The sequence below is a fragment of the Haemaphysalis longicornis genome, unplaced genomic scaffold, assembly GCF_048455015.1.
Source record: "Haemaphysalis longicornis isolate Haplotype H1 unplaced genomic scaffold, Haemaphysalis longicornis Haplotype H1 scaffold_2, whole genome shotgun sequence".
Taxonomy (NCBI): Eukaryota; Metazoa; Arthropoda; class Arachnida; order Ixodida; family Ixodidae; genus Haemaphysalis; species Haemaphysalis longicornis.
This window is the reverse complement of record NW_027526295.1, coordinates 139,673,852-139,694,907: the sequence shown is the minus strand read 5'-3', so window position 1 is coordinate 139,694,907 and position 21,056 is coordinate 139,673,852. Positions and strand designations below refer to the sequence as shown.

The 21,056-nt window shown below is 51.7% G+C and overlaps 1 protein-coding gene across 1 annotated transcript; it reads left to right on the top strand.

Annotated features, from left to right (window-relative positions):
- Positions 1 to 3,111: 3,111 nt before the first annotated feature.
- LOC144167424 (endothelin-converting enzyme 1-like) lies at positions 3,112 to 10,964 on the top strand. The gene is made up of 2 exons (XM_077696691.1): positions 3,112 to 5,387; positions 9,903 to 10,964. The coding sequence occupies exons 1-2, from the start codon at positions 3,112 to 3,114 to the stop codon at positions 10,078 to 10,080; spliced, it is 2,454 nt and encodes an 817-aa protein (XP_077552817.1). The 3' UTR covers positions 10,081 to 10,964.
- Positions 10,965 to 21,056: the final 10,092 nt, after the last annotated feature.

The following is a 21,056-nucleotide window of genomic DNA, read 5'->3' as shown; positions in this document are numbered from 1 at the left end:
GTTGTAGGGCGCAAAACCAACGCGGAACCATGTCGACTTTATTTTGACATGTATGTCCCTTCGCCAACTCCGCCAAGAATAGCGAATAAATGTTTCCATGTACTCCAGTACACTCCAGTAAATTTTGTTGCGACTACGCTGTATTGACCGCTGTAGGATACCATCAGATTAAACGATTGTCACATCTCTCTCAACGCCTACCATTTCGTCTTCTCCTGCCCCCAACACCCACATCCCCAGCCCTCCACTTCCCCCGAGCAGTGGGACTCCGAGCTGACCAGCTCCGCACCGGAGCGCCACCTGGTGCGGCGCGCACTGGAGGCAGCCCGGACAAGAGGTCTCCTGGACTTGGGAGGCTAGCCACCCCCTCCTTTGGCTCAATAAACGTTTTGCAACCACCACCATGTATTCACGGAGTGTTTTTACGAAGTACCGTGTATTCACCATCACAGAACTATGACGACTTTATCTTGGCATGTCTGTCCCTTCGTGAACCCTGACAAGAAACTCCAATAAAAACGAGCCTTAGGAGAAGACCTGGAATGTTTATTCTGCCGTAGGAACGAGCCTGTATTGAAGAGGCGCAAAAAGAAAGATTTCACGCTATAGTAGACCCCATCGCTTACCATGGGACCATAGCGACATTCTCGGACAAATTTTCTCTAGAATTAGCCATTTTGACACAGGGAAGGAGCAAAAACCGATAATATAAGCTGTACTAAAGATCCAAATAAATGAGTACGCTCAAGACAGAAATGGAAAAACCTCCTTCGTCGACAGCCGGTGAGAGCGCTAGTGCAAATGCGGGCACGTTGGCCTTACGATAACACGCGTCAGGGGAAAGGATTAGCCGGGAAAATCGGATAGGCGTATACATCTCCTATGTCCTTTAGACCTCCCACATTCGTCGCGAAGATCCAGTCTCATGAAGACTAGCACAAGGTGATGATGGTAGTGGAGGCGACGATGATGATGATGAGGATGAAAAGAAGAAGGATAGCGTCCCAACGTTCTCCGTTAAACTATACCATTAGCTTTTGACAGTACATGTGCACACACGAGATTGGCCAAAAAGATGGAAAAAGTAATTCACACCCCCTCCCTGCCACCCTCCCACCCTATTATCAAAATTAATTGTAGAGGGAAGATAATCCGACCGGTGTGTCAGCGACGCTTAGGAGGCGACAAGCGCCCTCACCAAGAATTAAACTACAAGATAGCAATAAGCGTAAGAACTCTTCAAACTCCTGACCATCATAACACATGACGAAGACCCGATCAAGAAAGTCAGTATACAATAACTTATTCCTCTCAAGACGGACGCAATCGATGCTCCCTGGACTGTGCCTGAACGTTCACCGCTCTCCACTGATCAATATTTATTACATTTCTGACATATTTTGCAGTAAGAATAAGGTACATTAACGCGTTTTTTAAGCCCCCTTTAAGTGTTGTAATTGAAATTTGATGCGGAATAGCACTTCGTCTTTGAGTTAGAACCGCCAAATCTCAGAGAAAAAACTTCTCCTGGTTGTGGGTAAAGCTGTTCCAGCCTGAGGTGCGACTTGCGCTAAATATGATCACAACATTTCAGAACTTTAATTTTCCACCAATAAAACTGAACGCTGGCTGCTGTCAGGAGAAAGAAATCGAGGAATGGGTGGTCGGGTCACGCCAGAGGTAGGAAACGAACAATACTTGTTTGCAACTCCTGTGTTTTCTTCTCACTCTTACCGGCTTACCGCTCTACCAAAGACTTCACTCATTTGCTGGCGGTGCCACCAAATCGGTTAGGCCTAGTACACGCCGCGGAGCTTAACCACGTACAATATCTTTGTGTGTCATTCGCTGTGTTCTCTGTAGGCAGCACAGTTCATAGCATCTGCTTCCCGTTTATGCGTTTTGATGCAGTTCAGGGAAATGGCCGCTGTCTAAAACGCGAGCTTTTTGCCCTTTTATTACGCAATCACGGGTTAAACTCCCCTGGCACACAATTTATTACGTCCGCCTCCCGTTGCACATAACCAGCGCCATTGTTTCGCCTCCAACTGTTCTTGTTTTCTTTTTGTCCGTAGCTCCGCTGTAAGGCATGGACAGCTCAATTTTTGTATTCATAAAAAGATCCAATTAAATTTTGCACTAATATTGTCGCTTTTTGCAGCCACAGGCAACTTTTCATCCTGTTCGTGAGCCACGCCAAGGACATGTTGAGCGGGCTTATCCGGTACATGACGGCACGTTCGCTGAAGCGAGGCTCGCATACAGACACTGGCACCTGATTTCCTTGCAGTGTATATTAGGATGAAAGTCTATGAATCTACTTGCCATCCTGTCGGAACAAGGATGGGGTGGGGACGCATTGGTGCCGCGACTATCAAGCACGGCTTTAAGGTGCTGTCTGCGTGTGGGTACACTGTGGCCTTGAGCATCTTACGGCGGAAGTTGAGATCTATTGCTGCCCGGCGCAAAAACACCGCGGCAATGGGCTCGGTCAGTGCAATGCCTGGTGACACTAACATTTTTTTTTACCACAAAAAAAAACTGTTATCCGGGAAATCATGGAGCCATTCAAAATTTGCTCATTCGCGAATCCAGGCTTCGCCCAGACATGTGCTGTGTTTCATTGGAGCCGCCATACCGAAGTTCGCTTTATGAGAGGGATGTACGCTTTTTTTATGTATGCGTGTGAAACCTGCTTGCGCGCCTTTTGTGGTTTTTATTATTGTGTGTGGACATTGGGGGGGGGGGTGTAAGAACAAAAAGCATTGCTGAGCCAGCGCCTGTGTCTCCTCATGCGTGTTGTACGTTTTTTTTCTTTCCTGCTATGGCCATTGGTATTTCGAGCAGGCAAATCGGAACATGCAGCCGGAAAGAGGAAAATGTATTTTTCGACGATGTCTGCAGCCACCGGAAGAGAAAGACGAAGCATGGCACTTGGAGGCAGCTTGGTCGCGTGCTCGGGTAGGCCCAGCGGCGGACTGCAGCCGCCAACCCCATCGCGGCGTCGCCGGCTAGGGACGGAGCCGCCGTCGAGCTGTACCGCCTTGAGAGCGACCCGACTCGAACTTGCGTTTGGGAGGCGGGAGCCGCTGGGCTAGCGGAGCCTGCAGCATGGAGGACGAGGACGCGCCCGTGATGGGCACCGTGCCGCGTCAAAAGGTGACCGCACGCTGCAAGTCTATTGACCGTTACGGCGACTCGGACGTGGACCTGACGCGAAAGAGGTCCTTCAGCGATGAGTACTTTAAGCGAGTCGCCCGAGACCTCAAGTCGATCCCGTGCCTGCTGCTGCTCGGCAATATTTTCGCCTTTGTGTTTCTCATAATCTGGTCCAATATTGCCAAGCACATTTTCGTGTCGCAGACGCCCTCGACCGCGACCGCGCCGCTCGAGACAACCCCGCCACTCATACGCTCGATCCGGGAGCTGCACATGTGCAACCAGCCCAGATGCGGCGCAATCGGGCACGCCATCAGCTACGCCGTCAGCCCCGACTACCTGCCGTGCCAGGACGTGATGAAGCACGTGTGCGGCGACTGGATCAAGTCCGACGCGGAGACGTACGAGAAGATGATACTCGGCTCGGCTCGCCTCTACGTCGAAGACATGTATACTGACATAAAGCGCTACCTCGAGTCAGTGCCCTTGACCCAACAACTCAACGCGCAGCAAAAGGTGTCGATGTTTTACCGCAAATGTCTTTACGAGTATCGCAGTTTGAACAACAAGGAAGCAATGCTCCAGCGAATTTTCTTTGACACGTACGGACTAAGGGGCTGGCCTTACGAAACTTTCAGTGGGTCTATGGTAACTCTCCTTGCGAAGTTCTTGCACAGAACGAGCGAGGGCGCCCTCTTGTCTGTCGGTACAGCCAGGTATTTGTCGACTGGCCGCGTCACGGCCACGGTGACAGATAATTGCACAGACAAGGTATCACTCTCGCTCGACTGTCCGACGTTTCCTCTACCCGTGTACAACATCCTTAGACAGGACTCGGCCTTCGAGCAGTCATACTTGAATTTTATCAAGAAAGCCATAAATACTGTCGGTGTATTCAAGTCGCGGAAGGTTCCGGAGGCTTTGGTAAAAAACATTGTGGTCACAGAACAGCGCATAGCGTTGGCATCGAGGAAATACTGCCACCGGCGGCAGCTGAAGCCGCGAGAGATGAGCTATTTCAACCAGACGTTGAAAATCTCCTTGGTTGAATTTCTCCGCGAAGTTGTTGGTGATAAAGATGGCCAGGTTGTAAAGGACAACACGTGCATTCTGTCCAGATCGGACAACTACCTGCGATACATCGCCACCTTTTTCCGCGACACCAAGAAACTCGTGCGAGCTGTGAACTACGTGGGGTGGAGGATAATTCACTTCTACGGGAAGCACGCCTTCCCTTCCATCACGGACGAGGAGCTGCTGAAAATTATTCCGCCCGGCGCATACAACCGGTCGATGGAGCCAGACTGGAAGAGGTGTCTGAAGATAACTAGCGATGCGCTGCCCATCGGCCTCGGCAGGGTGTACGTTGAGGCAATGTTGAGGCTGAAGACGCTGTTTGCCGTACAAGAACTCGTGAACAAGGTTGTCTTCAGCTTCAAGCACCTGCTGTCCCAGACCGTATGGATGGATAAACCCGTAAGGGAAAGGGCGTACGAGCTCCTGGCTTCACTAAAGACGATGGTTGGCATCCCCAAGTGGGTGGCCGACGACAAAATTCTGGACAGCTACTACAGCAACTACGGTAACAACGTGTCGCACTCCTTCTTCGAGCTTTTCGTCGAGGCCACGCAGCACACCGCGACGAGTCGTTTCTTCACGCTCTTTGCCTCCAAGGGCAGAGGACAAAAAAGGGTGCCCGGTAACGAGAAGGAGGTCAACGTGCGACCGCTTCACTCGTTCATCTTCCCGTCACGCGTGGTCGACCTCGAACTGCGACGTTACAACATGAGGCAGGGGCTCATTTTCGACGTCATCGAGAACTCCATCTTGCTGCCGGCGGGTGTCCTTCAGCCGCCCTACTACGACCCCAACTTGCCCCTTGCCGTCAACTACGGCGGCCTGGGCATGCTGATCCTCCACGACATGGTCAGCGAGTTCTTCCGCTTCCACTTCGACGCGTCCGAGGAGAAGTGGCGGGACCGAAAAAAGTGCATCAACGACAACGTGTTCCGCAAGCAGGACGACTCGAGCGGCGGGCTCGAGGAAAGCAAGGAGCACGTGGTCGTCATATTCACCATGATGACCATTCGCGCGGCCTACAACGCCTACCACTACGCGCTGGGCAAGGACGACGACGACATCGTTTCCGGCCTGGGCGCCGACTCCAACCCGGACCAGCTGTTCATGCTGACGGCCGTGAGGACCATGTGCAGCATTCTGCGGGACAGGTATTCCCGCCATTACTCCCTACTCCTGAAATAGAAACAAGATAATTCGTTTGTCGGTTGGCCGGGGTAAAGTGAATTGAGGTGTCAGGAAGGCAGTGAGGCATCAGTGTTGGTGTGTACTCAGTAGGAATTAGACCAGTCACTGCTCTCCTCAAGCCCCCTGGGAACGAGGAAAGAGGCGTTCGGCTATCAAAGATGGCAACGAACCAACTCCCGCGTGAGCCGCGCTCTTGGAGTGAGCTCCCGCCGGCTGCGCTCGTGGCGCGCTTCTTTTTCTTTATTCAACACCCCCCCCCCCAGAATAAATACCGTCACATGAGCAGGACAGCGCAGCCTCTAACGCGCGTGCTTTAGGTGCGCGCCCTTTCATCTGCGTGCTGGCGAATAAGGAACAGTGACAGCTTACCGTCATAAGAGCTTGCAGTGTGGCGGAGGAAACTCAAGAATTGCGACAGACGCCTCCATGCATGGGTGGCCGTCATTGTTACAGGGCGCAAAAAATAGTGGGACTAAACGTTAGGGTACAAGACAACGCAGCTTTGTCCCTTCGCTCTCTCTCCCCGCTGCATTATGTACAAATATCAACAGGTAAAGCTTCTCTTGAAGACTATTTTCAACACGTATCAATACGGGCTATCACGTATCAACGTCGTGTTAGAACTATGTCCAGCTACAGGTTGCAGTAATTATTAGAATGCTTTGTTGGGCGAGTCGGTTCATGGCTTCAAAAAAATTAAAACGGGCGCAAAGGACGAGGACCGAGAAACACCGTAGACGGGACGAGCGCTCACTACCAACTAGTTTATTTCGAAACCCTTCTCTGCATATAAACGTCAACACAACAGAGGCGCGCCTGCGCCTCTGTTGTGTTGACGTTTGTTGTGTTGACGTTTATATGCAGAGAAGGGTTTCGAAATAAACTAGTTGGTAGTGAGCGCTCGTCCCGTCTACGGTGTTTCTCGGTCCTCGTCCTTTGCGCCAGTTTTAATTTTTTTTTTGCAGTAATTATTTGCCGCTCTATTTTCTTTATGCGCACAACAAAACGACGGACCTCGCGACGTGTTGTCAGGAGGCGCCATGCAGCCGCAGAAGAATCTTACTGTACGCCGTTTCCGTAGACGGGAAAAAAGGGTTCAGCTTTGCCCTCATTCCAAGCGTCGCGCAACGACGGCGAACATTCTCCCCACCTATCTTCAGCTTCCCTTTCAATTGTTTGGGTCCAGCCCGTTCTCAAGCGGCGTAGGTTTTGTTGCCTGGTGCTCTTTTAGATGCGCTTCCGCTAGTCCCGGTGCTTGTGCCATTTCCTTTCGGTGCGACATTTCTGTGGATAGCGCTCCCGAACCATGCTTTCTCAACCCCAGGCAACGCAGATGAGCACGTTCTTGCCCTAATTGCACTTAACGGTGTTCCGAGGTAGGTATAGAAGGGTGAAAGAATGGCCCCTCGATTTAGCTTCATTGTGTAGCCGTAACTGCAACAGCAGAAGAAGCATGACGGAAGTCACTGTAAAGGCCATGCACGTATATTTGCTACTACCCGATATTTGTGTAATACACTCAACTCTCGTTATAGCAAATTGGCTTGATAGGAAATATCGCTTCATTGAAACTATTTCATGGTCGGTAAAGCAAATGATTCCTGCCTTTAATGAAGTGTCACTTACAACGAAGCCAACTTTGTGCCCCGAACACTTCGCTGTAGCGAGGGTTTACTGCAACGTCTTGATGCGCATGCGTGTGCGGAGGGAAAGTGAGGGAGCGGAGGCTTTCACTGAAATTTGTGAGCGATGAAAAGCGGGTCGTAGTGGGATGGGGGGTAGACGGATTGGGCGACGCCTCTTGACCTGCCTATCTAGTTAAACGTACTGAAAATTGTACTCTCGGGAGTTACTCAATAAGCTTACGCTGTTTCGAAGCGTGCGCTCATATCAGCAAACAGCCATTCAACAATACTACTGACGAAAAACAAACCAAGAAATCAATGGGAGGCTATGAAGGGTCACGGCCGGGCTGGAGGAGCGGCGGGCGCGCGCTCGCCGCTGCTCCAGTCCGGCCGTGGAAGGGTATACGCCTCCTGCATACAGAGGTTTTTTTTTTATTTATTAACTTTGATTTGATTGTTTTTAGACTTGTTTTGTTTTCCTCCACTCTTGTTCTTTTTTTTTCTTCCATCCTCTCATTGAAAAACCTGGTCTCTTTTGGAAAGGGGAAGGAGAGGGGTGCACGGGTCTGGCCACCCTGAAATGAAAACCTGCGTACACCGCTGGGCTGATGGCAATGTTGACCCAAAATATGCTCACCTTTCCTCACTCCTATCCAACCTGTAGTTCAATGGAAGTGTAGCTAACGCGGTTAACGATTCATTGACATGCCTACGACCGAGTAGGCTGACGAATCTATGAGGTGTTCAATATTTCATATCACCCATTCGGCGGGTTGTACATCCCAGCTTTAACGCTCAAAAAGCCGACCGCTCAGAAACATAGTAAAATCATAACAGAAAAGGTATATGCCGCACACAAAAGAGGTAGCCGACGTGCATATGAATGTATGCTAAAGGAGGGTTTGAAGAACTATCAATAGTTTTTCTAGCAACGAGTTTTGGAATGTTATGGTCATACCTTTCAATGGTATGGTTTTCAAGGCTCTGTAACCTGGCAGACCAACGTTCTAAACTTTAAACTACGCACACAGAAAGCTTATTTTGTCCTTAGTATAGGCTGCGAGAGTATTTCTAGCGCTACACTGAACAATTCCACAGTGAACACTTTTGTGAGAACGGCGGTGAGCCGGAAAGCTGCTCCTGAGTCGGTGGATATTGATTTAGCCAAACGGTATTTCACTTGGCGTGAAATAGCTTGGGTGTGCTTTTGCAATTTTTCCTTTTAAAACGCTTTGAGCAGTGCAAGTAAACCTGCACGGCGCGTTTAGATTGAACAGCCGGGGATATCTGAGCCAAATACTGCACGTGCACGTGAAACGGTAAGCTCGCAAATTGCTGTGAAAGACGCGGAAAAACTGACCGCGCTCCCTTCAATTCCGCCCACTGTGAACGCTGTAATTACGTCATTACGCTAATGGCTGTCCTATTGGCCGTTGCTGGTCAACTTCCCGGTTTATTTCTCGCATTTCCTGTGACTATTCGCCGTCGGCGGCGCTGTGGACCAACCTATGCTATGGTGAACCTGTAGGAACAGTTTCGGCGTTTCTTACGTGTTTTGAGTGGGCGAAGAGTTTGGGTGATGTACTCACCTCTTTCCTTTCAACCAGACCACTCGACAACAAACGGTTATTGCTTCAAACACGCCCTACCAGCCTGAAGGCGCGCTTGCGAGCCGGCAGCCATGCCTGCTTTTTTGTGGCACCAGACAGGAAATTGACCTCTATACGTTGCGGAAAAAAGGAGAAAACTCGCCGACCTGTAATATATCGAAGGCCGCCGAAGAGAACGACACGTGCCGCCCCTCTCTCCGGAACAGAACGCGCAGCTTTCGTCGCGTAGTCCGCTGTCGAGTCGAGAGGAAACAATTATGCGCGATTTTTCCTTTCGCGTAGCTTCAGTGATTGTGAACAGATTTTTATAATTCTTGCGGGAGGTGGTTGCTGGGACAGCAGTCTTCACCCCAAAAAACATTCCGAGTAGTCGGTGGTAAATGCTGCAGGGACCCTTTAAAGGGATTATACCCTCCTCAGTTATTCTGTTGTCGCTTCTGGATTTTATCCATCTCTTCTGAAGCCCTTCCTGTATCGTTATTAGAAAGGTTTATGATGCCACGCACCATAACCCAAGCTAACGTTACCGTCTGTTCCGCAACATCTGGTTGTTTATGGCGCAATGGTGTCTATGGCATTAATGTCGTTGCGTCTATGGCCTTACCGTCTTAACTGGAGCTTTACTGTCGCTCCGTCTAAGGCCTTACTGTCTTTACTGAAACATTACTGTCGTTCCGTCTATGGCCTTACTGTAGTCAGTGCAACCTTACTGCCTTTCGTGACACCACTCCGAATGCGCCCGTCGATACGGCATCCCTTGAGCGGAGCGAGACAGAAACGTTTCAAAGATCTGGGGCGCCGTTCCATAGGCTTTGCCAGCCCTTGAAACCAAACGGGCCGCAATGTTGTGTAAAACTTGCACCTACTCGTGCTAACTAAATGACTTTTCAGTCAGATACAGTTCGATAAAATTTTGGGCTTCAATATATGAAGTCTACGAAATTGCGATGTGGACACGAAACCACGAAGTGAGCACGCATGAAGTAAACATGCTTACAAACGCAACTACTGCGAATGGGAGTCGTAGTACACAAATTTCACCTTTGTTTTGTATTACTTTTGTAAACGCAAAAACAAATTGCAGTGCAACGAATAATGGTACAACGGGCCGTCGGCGTAATTTTATTCCAGTGGCAATGTGACGTATGAGAAAAGAAGGCCGGTTATGTTTTGAACTCAAATTTACAAAGCTTAATTAGCCTTGCATTCTCATATCCCTTTGCATCTTCCTTCTCGCACGCAGGCACTACGTCATCGCCCGCCAACCGGAAGGTGCGTCTCTCATCCGCAAGGTTTCTTCGGCGCTGCAGGGAATGGATGAGCTGGTTGACGCTTTCCGCTGCCCCGCCAGCGACAAGAAGACGTCGTACTACCGGTGCATGGAGAGCGAGAGGGTACACACCTCCGAGGGGGGCAACTAGCGCCGCCCTCCAATGGCCTTCCGTGCGCGCTGTACTTGCGCTATGGCGTGCACGGCCGGCCGGCCTGGTTGATCATGTGACGCCATCGGATGCGTTATCCCATCAGCAACGCCCAGAACCCCTCTGCGGCGGCTGCAAGTATGGGCGCAGGAGCAATCCGCGCGGCACGGTTTCGGGAGACTCTTCCATGTCGACCACGAGCTGTTCCCGCCTCTTGAAGCCACCAAGAGCCACCGTCAGGAGTGCTCCGAATGCAGCTCGCGCTCTGCGGTAGCGCTGCTGGAAGGGATGCTTTATTACGGTGCGTGCTTGAACGGGAACCTCGTAGTCGAAACTCCGTCCCGGGCCAAGACCCAGCCTTGGTGTCGTCTACCCTGGTCCGCGACTGGAGAACAAGAGCTATCCCGTGACTAAACCAAATACAGGTTGGCTCAAGCAGCGGAGGTGGCGCTGGACGTTCCTCTGAGAACGGCGTGATGACACACGTGAAGTCTTGAACAAGCTGACCACGATGACAGCAGCGTGCCTTCTGACGCAGCAATTCTATTGAGAAGCGTCGCAATAGACTCGCGCCGCGAGGAATGTGGTCGTGGCTGCCGTCATTCTTGCAGCACTGGTGATGTCGCACAACGTTGCAGGGCTTTCGCCTACAGCTCTCTTCTTGGGGCGAAACTTTCCCTCGGACGAAGGAAAGTGCTGCGGAAATGTTTCCGTGTGTGGAAACTTAGAAAATCGCCAGTTTACTGCGACGTTGACGTCTTCGATATGAGGATCTTTCCTTTGTGGTGCTACCAGCCCGCGGGTTGGCTGCTGTGTTAAGTGCGCACAACTGCGTTCTCTCGGACTGTGGGCTACTGCTAAGTATTCGACATAGTTCCGGTGAAGTCATCTGGAACCAATTGAAAAGCTTTGCTGGCATGTAATATGCCAACGACCAAATTAGCTCGCCCGGAGAACTAGGCAATTTTAAAACAGCATTAAATACATCCGGTGACCTCCTGAACCATTTGTGCATTTGTGTGAATTCACTGTTACGGTATTTTCTTTCATATGAAAAAAATGCACGACCCCCTAAGGGGATATAACTGACAACGACAGTTCTCGTACGTTAAACCAATCATGGCCGTTCTTTAAAGACAATACAACATAACGTGCGTCCCAAGCTTGCCGGTTTATAACCAAAAAAATTTCAGAGCCCTTCCACCCCGTGAAGAGGGGTGGCCAGCAAAGCTGCGGTGCCGAGCCTCTACGTGAGTGAGGTTTGACTGGGTCGTACCTCAAGGGGTGCACGAAGCAAAACACGTTTGTTTGTAATTTGCTATTGAGCATTATTCCTGGTTATTAACTGAAAGTCCAGTCCTGTCCAGTCACTGCTCCTCGCGCATGTTCAGCACGCCTCTTCACGAGCCACGTGAAACGGCTATCAAGCGTCTCCGACGCAGCGTCAGACTTGGCTACTCCGCAATTGAGGCGCACACCTGTGCACGCGCCGGTGCCAGTGCGTCTGCCGCCGCTATGACGCACCACAATCCAACACGATCTACTTTAATCGAATCCAATCCAAATCCAATCCAAGCAAAGCAAAGCTAATCGAATCGAATCCAATCTAATGCCCCTCGCGCTTGCTCAGAACGGCCCTTCACGGCACACGCGAAACTGCTCAGCCTCGGCCAGTGTAGCTTACGCTACAAAACACACAGGAATCGTGGGTTGAAATTTATTATAGCGCGAGTATGGTAATCACGGCGCATGCTCTATGAAGGCCCTAACACCTTTTTTATTTTGTATGATTTTTTCCATGCCGCGGGGGTGTGGCGCGCAGTTTTACGATTGCGTGGGTTTGGGTGGGCTCCGCAACGTGGCGCTACGCCCGCTAGCGATTCCTGTCTAAATCACTCTGGGACCGGAGACGATCTGCTGGATCCTAGCCATTTACAGCTTTGCTGTAAAAAAAACCCCACAGAGTGACGTGTGCCATCACTGGCAGTAAGGGAGCTGGACTGGGCAAATGGCCGACCAGATATACTCTTTGCCATGCTGGGTCAATCTCCCGTGGTGTTATGTTTGGAGTGTCTGGTGCGGCATTGGAATCGACATTCCATGATTATTTTTACTTTGCCTATGTCATAAAACAACCAAAAAACAATATTTATTACATCCTGTTAACTTGTTACAGCGAGCAGAGTGGGAGAAAAATATGTTCTCTGTCCTGTGGCTTATTCGTAGCTTACGAATTCTACTGACCGTGAGTCGGCCCTCGATCATACATTTTACGTTGCTCACACCATGCTGATGCCCAAATCATCTGATGAAAACCACTTGAAAACTAAAAGGACGCGTCCGACCTAGGTGCGCTATATTGATCGCAAACATTTTGCGAAAAACCGGTCACGCAAGCCGCAGCTGGCTTTTGCAACAAGGAGAGAGGTGCTTTGAAGGCACTCAGTTCGACCAGGCAGTTTTGTGAAAAGTCGAACGCTTGCCTAAATCTTGAGAGAGTGTGTAAACGTTTAGTTTATTTCAGCAAGTGCTGATGTGGGGCGCCCGCCCTCTAAAGGGGCTTCTAGTCAAGGTACCCCGGGCTTCACAGGCCATGCAATACAAAGCAAGGACAGAGCTGGAGAGCTGGCCCACCCACTGCTCGTAGTTTGGGTAAGGATAGGGCGTTGGGGATGAGGTTTGTTTGCCTTCCCACACCAGTAGTTAAAGGTGTTTCAGTTTGAGAACTGGGGTACTGGCGTTATAAACTCCATTATCTTCGAGTTCTTCTTTATTTCAGTGCTGAGACATAGAGGCACTCGTCCGAATGCAGAACTAGACGTTAGACGCAGTCATGGATGGGGAGAAATTTCTGGGCTTGTGCATACTCAAATGTGCACCTTTTTGGAGCGAAGCGGTAAATTACTCGTTGGTCGGAATTTCCGTTTTGTTGCCCGTCAGCAAGATGTGGACAAGAAAATGTTTTCCCCAATTCAAGGTGTGAAGCTGGTTAGAAAGCTAGCGAAGCCAAACGAGGGAACGACAGAACAAGGTTTATTGGGTCATAGTCGAAACGAGTGCAAGATACAAAACATGGTGCTTTGTAATCTGGGGTTTTGTCTACTTCCCAGTAATTAGCTTAACGAATCTCAGAAGAACTGCAGTTTTGCCGTAGCAACGAACACGGAGCATGCTTGTTTCACGGTGGCTTAGGAGCGCGGGCTTCCTCCTTTTTCTATTAATCTGCGACTGACATTTTCCGATACTAAGGTAAATATTTTTTTTTTGGTTGGGGAGTCGTCTGTGCAGCAGGTCATATATTTATTTCGGCAATATTTCTTTCGCTTTTAACCTGTAATTTGGCTATAAATCAGCGATTTTTACCTTGGTGGTGTTTTGCTTGATGGTTTTGCCTTTATTGTCGACTTGTGGCTGTCCGGCGTTCAGCGACAGTTGTGCTGTGGGTTACTATACACGTGTATAGTAACCCACAGCACAACCAGCAACGCTTCAAGTCACTACTGCACAGAGCGCGCGGGGCAGTCTCCGCATGCGACGGCGCCATCGTCGTCGCGTGCGGGGACTTCAACGCGCGACACAAGGAGCTCGGCCACGCCGCCACGACGGTCAAGGGCCGAGAGTTGTTGGAGGACGCCGCCGAAGCGGATTACGTACTCCTCACGGACCCAGCACACCCCACACGCCTCGGCACGTCCGTCGTGAAAGACACCACACCAGACCTGGCGTTTCTCCACCTGCCCGACGACCGTACGGCTAGTTGGAGGAACACGGGCATAAATCTCGGCAGCGACCACTACATCGTGGAAGTCGTCATCCCGCTCCGACCCAACAGTAAGACCAGCGCCGACGACGGGCGGATCAAGCACCGGCTGACGAACTGGCACGATTACCGCACCGAAGACCTGGGAGAAATCACGGACATAGAGCAGTGGACGCTCAAAGTCGTCGCAGCCGTCGAGAAGGCGACGTCCGTCACGGAGACGTCCGAGGAGACCACGCGAATAGACCCCCGGCTCGCGCACATGCTGGAGGCTCGAAGCTCGCTACAGCGAAGGTGGAAGCGGCAGCGGCACAACCGCGCCCTCCGCAAGCGGATCGCCACGCTCGGCCGAGAAATCGAGAAGTACAGCCGCCAGCTGTGCGCGCAGCAATGGTTCGAGCTGTGCAACGAAGCCGACGGCCAGCTCCATCGCGGGGGAGCGTGGAAACTCCTCCGTCACCTGATGGACGAAACCCAAAGCAAGGAGTATCAACGCCACCGGCTCGCGCAAATCATGTACGCGGCGACGAAGGAGCTCGGGGAACGGGAGGTACACAAGCGGCTCAACGAGCGCTACCTTCCCGAGACCGCGATGGAACAACAAGGAGAGTACGCCGGCCCGCCCAACCCTTCGCTCGACCGCGACATCGAGGAGTGGGAGGTCCGGCGCGCCACCCAGGCCCTGAACTGCCGATAGGCGGCGGGCCCGGACCGCGTCACGAACAAGGCGCTGCGTAACTTGAGCGACGCGGCCATAACATCGCTCACAAAGTACTTCAACGAGCACTGGAGAGCCGGCAGCCTCCCGCGACAGTGGAAGACGGCCAAGACAATTCTGATACCGAAGCTCAACAAGCCGCCGGGCATAGAGAGCCTGCGCCCCATCTCTCTCACGTCGTGCGTGGGGAAGGTGTTGGAGCACGTTCTCAACGCCCGGTGGCAACGGTATCTCGAGTCCAACGGCCTGTACCCTGACCCGATGCTGGGCTTCCGCTCGCGGCTGGGGACACAGGACGCAATGCTGCTGCTGCAACGCGAGGTGCTGGCTCCGCCGTCGGTACCGACCTCGGACAACCACGCCATTCTGGACCTGGACCTGCAGAGCGCCTTCGACAAGGTGAAGCACTCGGCGATCCTGGCCCAAGTGTCCCGGCTCAGCCTGGGACAACGGTCTTACAACTACGTTCGAACCTTCCAGACCAGACGCACGGCCCGACTGGAGGTGGGCGGGACACAACTCGAGGAGCGAGAACTGGGCAGCGTCGGCACGCCGCAGGGCTCTGTAATCTCGCCGCTGCTATTCAACCTCGTAATGATCGGCGTGGCCCGCCGCCTGGACGAGCTACCCGACGTCCGCTACACCATCTACGCCGACGACATTACGCTGTGGGTGCCGGGTGGCAGCGACGGCCACATCGAGTCGGCGTTACAAGAGGCGGTGGACGGCATAGAGGAGAGCCTGCGCGGCACGGGTCTCCGATGCGCCCCGCAAAAGTCGCAACTCCTGGTCCTGCCCCCGACGGGACGTCACCGCAAGAAGACCGAAGCGGAGCGCAGCATCGTGGTGCGCGGGAGCGACGGCACGGCGATCCCCGAAGCGACGAGCATCCGCGTCCTGGGTATGCACATCGACGCGAGCCGACGCTACAACACCACGGTCGAACGGTTGGTAAGAAAGATGGGCATCGCCACGCGCCTCGTCAAGCGCCTCGCCACGCGGGCGCGCGGCATGCGAGAAGCGAGCCTGCTGCGCCTGCTGCAGGCGTTCGTGGTCAGCCAGGTGGCCTACGTGGGAGCCTTCCACGACTGGCGTACCCAAGAGCGCGCAAAGATCGACGCGGCGATACGCAAGTCGTACCGGGCGGCCCTGGGCCTCCTCAACAGCACGAGCAACGCGGCCCTCGCGTCTCTAGGAGTACACAACACGCTCTCGGAGATCAGCGAGGCGCAGCGAACGTCGCAACTGGAGCGCCTAGGGTCGACCCGCACGGGCAGAAGGTTACTACAGCGCGTGGGACTACGCTGCTCCTTCGACGAGGAGGACGAGCTAGTACCGCTGCGCGACGACATCGCAAGCAGCCTGGTGATCCCGCCGCTACCCAAGAACGTGGCGCCGGGGCGAAACTCGGAGCGGAGGATGGCGCGGGCGTGCGCGCTCGCCAAGGGGTACAATGGGAGGAGCGACGCGGTGTACGTGGACGCTTCCAAACGCCGCGACAGGGAAGACACCTACGCCGTGGTGGCGATACGAGCCGCCACGGGAGAAGTACTGAGTGCGGGCAGCGTGCGAGCCAAAACCGCCAGACAGGCGGAGGAGGCGGCCATAGCGCTGGCCCTGCTTCACCCCGACACGCGAACGGTGTTCAGCGACTCGAAGTCGGCCATCGCCAATCTCGCCAAGGGTACTGTCTGCAAGACAACGATGCGAGTCCTCTCCGGCATCGGGGAAGGCGCGCGCAAGAACGCAACGACGACCGTGCGCTGGTTTCCGGCCCACATGGGTCGGGAGCTGCGAGGCGGCTACAGGAAGTCAACGAGGCAGCCGACGCTGCGGCCCGTGATCTCGCCGCGTGCCGGGCCGCGCCAGCGACGGACGCCGACGTCGACGAGGAGCCAAGCAACGACGAGGACAACGGCGCAGAGCCCCTGACCACATACGGTTCTACGCTGTGTTGGTATAGGACAGAGAGGCAGGCCTATCCTCCGCCCCACCCGGGGCTCGCGAGGAGGGAGGCCGTGCTTCTACGACAACTGCAAACCGGGACGGTGCTTACGCCGGCGCTCGCGCGCCACGTGTGCCCGGACATGTACCTGTCAGCAAAACGTCATAGTCGCAGGAGACTTTAATTCCCATCATGTTAGTTGGGGTTTCAAAACAGACATAAGCGGCTGCCGTTTATTGGATTGGACCGCAGAAAATAACTTGGTCTGCTTTAACTCGGGCAATGCGACATTCTTTAGGGGTCAAACGCATTCAGTTTTGGATTTAACGTTTGCAAAGGGCGGATTAATTTCTTCGTGGAGTACCATTGACTGCCCCTTGAGTAGCGACCATGTACCAATTATTTTTAATGTAGCAGTCTCCCCAAGCGCACCAAATCGTGTAGTGCGCACTTTAATAAACTATCAGGTAATGCAACAAAAACTACGCTCATCCCTCTCCTCTCTACCTAAAGACCCCGCGGAAACGAGGGCTCTGGAGGTAACAGCAGCACTAAAAAGCTCAATAAAAAACTCACAATTTATCGTTTCTTCAACCAAAAAAGACGGAGTCAGTCCTTGGTGGAATCAGGACTGCGCCAGGGATTATCGTCGTAGAAAGGCGGCATGGAAGAAATTTATTCACAATCAAAGCCCTGATAACTGGGTGAATTTCAAATATTACTCCGCCATTTTCCGCCGAACTATATCTGTGGCGAAGGAGGAGTTCCATAAAAGTCGCTTTTCCGCGCTTTCAGAAAAGAAAAACCGGCGTGCGTTGTTTGCATTCCTGCGCGACCGTAAAAGTACTGGTAATCCAAGTGCAGTTGTTTCAGTTGTAGAGAAGCCGGAGGAAATTTTAGATTACCTCGAACAGATCTCTAAAGAATTACAAAAAAGGTTTACTGCAACCCTTCCTTCTATTATACTTGAAATAGACCCAGGTTCAGACTTTTCCACGGTAACGATGGAAGAGATGGCTGATGTCATCATGCGTCTCCCGGACTCCTCTCCAGGGCCTGATGGTATCTCTACCGCCTCTATAAAGCTCCTCTTTGAGGAGTCACCTGAGGATCTGTTAAATATCGTCAACACTTCCTTAGAAAAATCATGGATTCCCGCAGATTGGAAAATTGCGAAAATTGTTACTCTGCTAAAAAACCCTAGTCTAGGAACTATCCCGGACAACATTCGTCCAATCGCTCTGACTAGCAACTTGGTCAAGTTGGTGGAGAGAATTTTACATGGCCGTTTACTCCGCTTCCTCTCTAAAGAAAATATCCTTAGTCCCCATCAAATTGGCTTCCGCCCAGGCTGCTCTATTTGGTCAGCTCACGTTGACTTGGAGAGCAGAATACAATTTCCCCGCAGATGTAAGCAGGTTTGCGCGCTGGTCACACTGGACGTGGCCAAGGCATATGACAGCGTTGAGTATAGCATCCTGATTTCCAAACTCAAGGATTGTGGTCTTCCCAAATACATCATTTCCTGGATACAACAATTTTTAATTGGTCGTCAATATTTTTGTTCCAAAAATGGTTTTAATTCATCGACTCGACAGCAAACAAGGGGTGTTCCGCAAGGATCGGTTCTTTCTCCTATCCTTTTTAATATATTGCTGAGTTCTATCCCAATCAATCAGGCAGTTTGCTCTTATGTATATGCTGATGACATAGCCTTCTTTTCTGCTGCGCGGAATATTCACGATCTATATGAACAATTACAGGAATATCTGGGTTCTATCGAGAGGTGGATTACAGGTTTGAATTTGTCCATTAACGTCGCTAAATGCGCGGTCCTGGTGTTTCCATTATCCACTCCTGTTAACCTTTGTTTGAGTTATCGCGAGAAGAACATTCCTCAGGTGACTGCTCTGAAGTACTTGGGTATTATCTATGACAGCACGCTTGATTGGCGCCCGCACATAAACCACATTTCGACAAAAGGGGAAAGAGCTCTAGCATTGTTGCGTAGAGTTAGCAACAGAAAAATTGGCATGCGGAGGGACACCCTACTCTTTATATACGGTGGTTATGTAAGACCCATTTTAGAATTTGGGTGTGTCCTCTTTTCGGGTGCAGCAACGTACAAACTCCGTCCTCTTATTCTTTTGGAGCGACGAGCACTGAGATTGTGTCTCGGCCTACCGCGATATGTCGCAAACAACATTCTGTATTTAGAAGCCCGCTCGCCGTGTCTAGAGTCTCGCTTTAAACTTTTAACAGTGCAGACTATGATGGGAATCTTTGAGTCTCCTTTGAGCAAACCATTGTCATTGATGGTGGCTCAGCCAGCATTGTTTTTTAACTATCCATGGCCTCGATACAATCGTCCTCAATGTGTGTATGCCCAAAGCTTGCTTTCACCGCTCAACATCAGTCTTCCGGAAATTCTTCCGATGTTACCTGAAGTCGTACCTGCTCCTCTGTCCCTCGATAACGTATTCCCCCATAACGCCAAACTGCTATCCACACGGATACTAATCGGTTTGCTGGATGAGCATCTGGGGAACTTGCGCTCACATGTGGTAGTGGCAACGGATGCATCGCAACGTGCGGAGAGGGCGGGCGTGGGAATTTTCAGCCCACAACTTAATTGGTCACTTTCTTATCGTTTACCTGATTTTACTCCTATATTCGAAGCTGAGTTTTTTGCGATAGTTATGGCCTTAAAAGAATTACCTCCACAATATTTAAATGTTGCTATTATTTCTGATTCCCTGTCGGTTTGTACCGCGCTAACATCTCCAAAAAACTCATTACTTATCCGTACCTTCAGCCGCCTTGTGCCTCCCCATTTACGCGACATCCGGCTCATCTGGGTCCCAGGACACAGGGGCCTATGGCTCAATGAAACGGCTGACTCTTTGGCCGGTTCAGCTTTAGATGGCCCTACGGTGGACCTCAGCCCTACCCCATTCCTCCTGGCGCGCGCAAGGTTCCGCAGATTTCTACGACTAGGGATGACACAGGAAGGTACTATCACAGGCTTGGATGACTATGCCCATCTTGCTCACACTTGGAATGCGAGATTTTGCGAGTCCCGCCAGTGTGAGGTCACTTTAACAAGTATCAGATGCAGGATACCGCAGCTTAACTTTTATTTGCACCGCGCTGGTCTCACCTCCTTCGGTCTTTGTGCTGCTTGCGGTGAAGTTGAAACAATCGAACACTTTTTCCTGTACTGCCGCGGTTTTTCTTTCATTCGGAAACGGTATCTAGCCGCACCAATTCAACGTATTGGCCTTCCTCTGTCGATGCCGGTGCTTCTTTCGTTCGGGGCCACATCCCTGGGGTTTTGTCATAGAGGGATTATTGCGGCCATTCACGCGTACATATCTGAGACCAGACGCATGTCCTGCTAACTCGACTCGATCAAAATTTTTTAGCCTTTTCTCCCAAAAATGACATCATTCACTGATTCATTCTTTAGACTTATCATATAATTCGGTAACCGTTTCCCCAATTCCTACAGGCTAAGTATATAGGGCCATGAGGTGGGCGATTTAGCCCGAAAAGCCACCCCGTTTCTTGGCCAATCCCCCACGTGGGTATGTGCCAATCGAAAAGGAACAACAACAACAACAACAATGTACGAGGACGAGGTGTGCAGTGTGTGTGCGCGTGTGAACGCAGACTTGGCCCACTTGATGTGGGGATGTGCGGACCACGACTCAAGTGCGGGGAGGCCGATCCTCCTACCGGACATTGCGGACTCAGTGCGCTCTTCGGGGCGAGAAGATCAGCTAAGGGCCATCCAGCGGCTCGAGGCTGCACTGGACAGGCAAAGGCGAAAGGGGAACCCGCACTCCCCTCGGCCTCCTCCTGCGGGAGCGAGGGCTAGGGGCGACAGCGGCGGCACTCCAAGAAGCCCGCGCCGACCAGACGCAGACCTCGGGGTCGGCCCGACGCCGCGGTGAGCGGTGAAGACTACGGGACGGTGAAGCCCTGCGTGGCCTGATCCGTCCCCGACTGCCGGTACCTCAATAAAGTCCTTTCTCTCTCTCTCTCAGCGACAGTTGATACCAGTTCCCTGACGTATACTATAGCGTGCAGTGCACCTTGACGCTGGAGTCTCCCTTTTCAACAATAATACAGAAACTATGCCAACGTTTCTTATTTCAAATGAAACGCTCTCTTACGGTTAAACGGGCATTTAAGCCACTAGAAAAACGAACCATTACGCAATATACCTGGCGCTGTTGACGTTCTGCTATGGTTCAAGGGGTTGGTTTTTGTGCTGTCACCGGACAGTACGAACTGCGAACCGTCGGATAATGACGTTTTTAAAGACGATAGTCTTTCTTGGAGTACTTAAACCCAGAAATTTCGGTCTGTCTGTATGTCTGTCTGTCTATCTGTCTGTTCGTTTGCCTGTCTGTAACTCGATTCAGCCACCCGGCCAAAGTAAAATGCTTACTACGCAATATTCTTATATACTCACCGACAAATGTAAACGTCTAAGCCCGGTTTATATGTTCATGCTTGTCAACTTTGTTGAACAAGAACATGACATT

Excerpts from the sequence above, each read along its gene's own strand:
- LOC144167424 (XM_077696691.1), top strand. The coding sequence starts at position 3,112 with ATGGAGGACGAGGACGCGCCCGTGATGGGCACCGTGCCGCGTCAAAAG. Across the intron at positions 5,388-9,902 it reads TGCAGCATTCTGCGGGACAG|GCACTACGTCATCGCCCGCC; the intron begins GTATTCCCGCCA and ends TCTCGCACGCAG.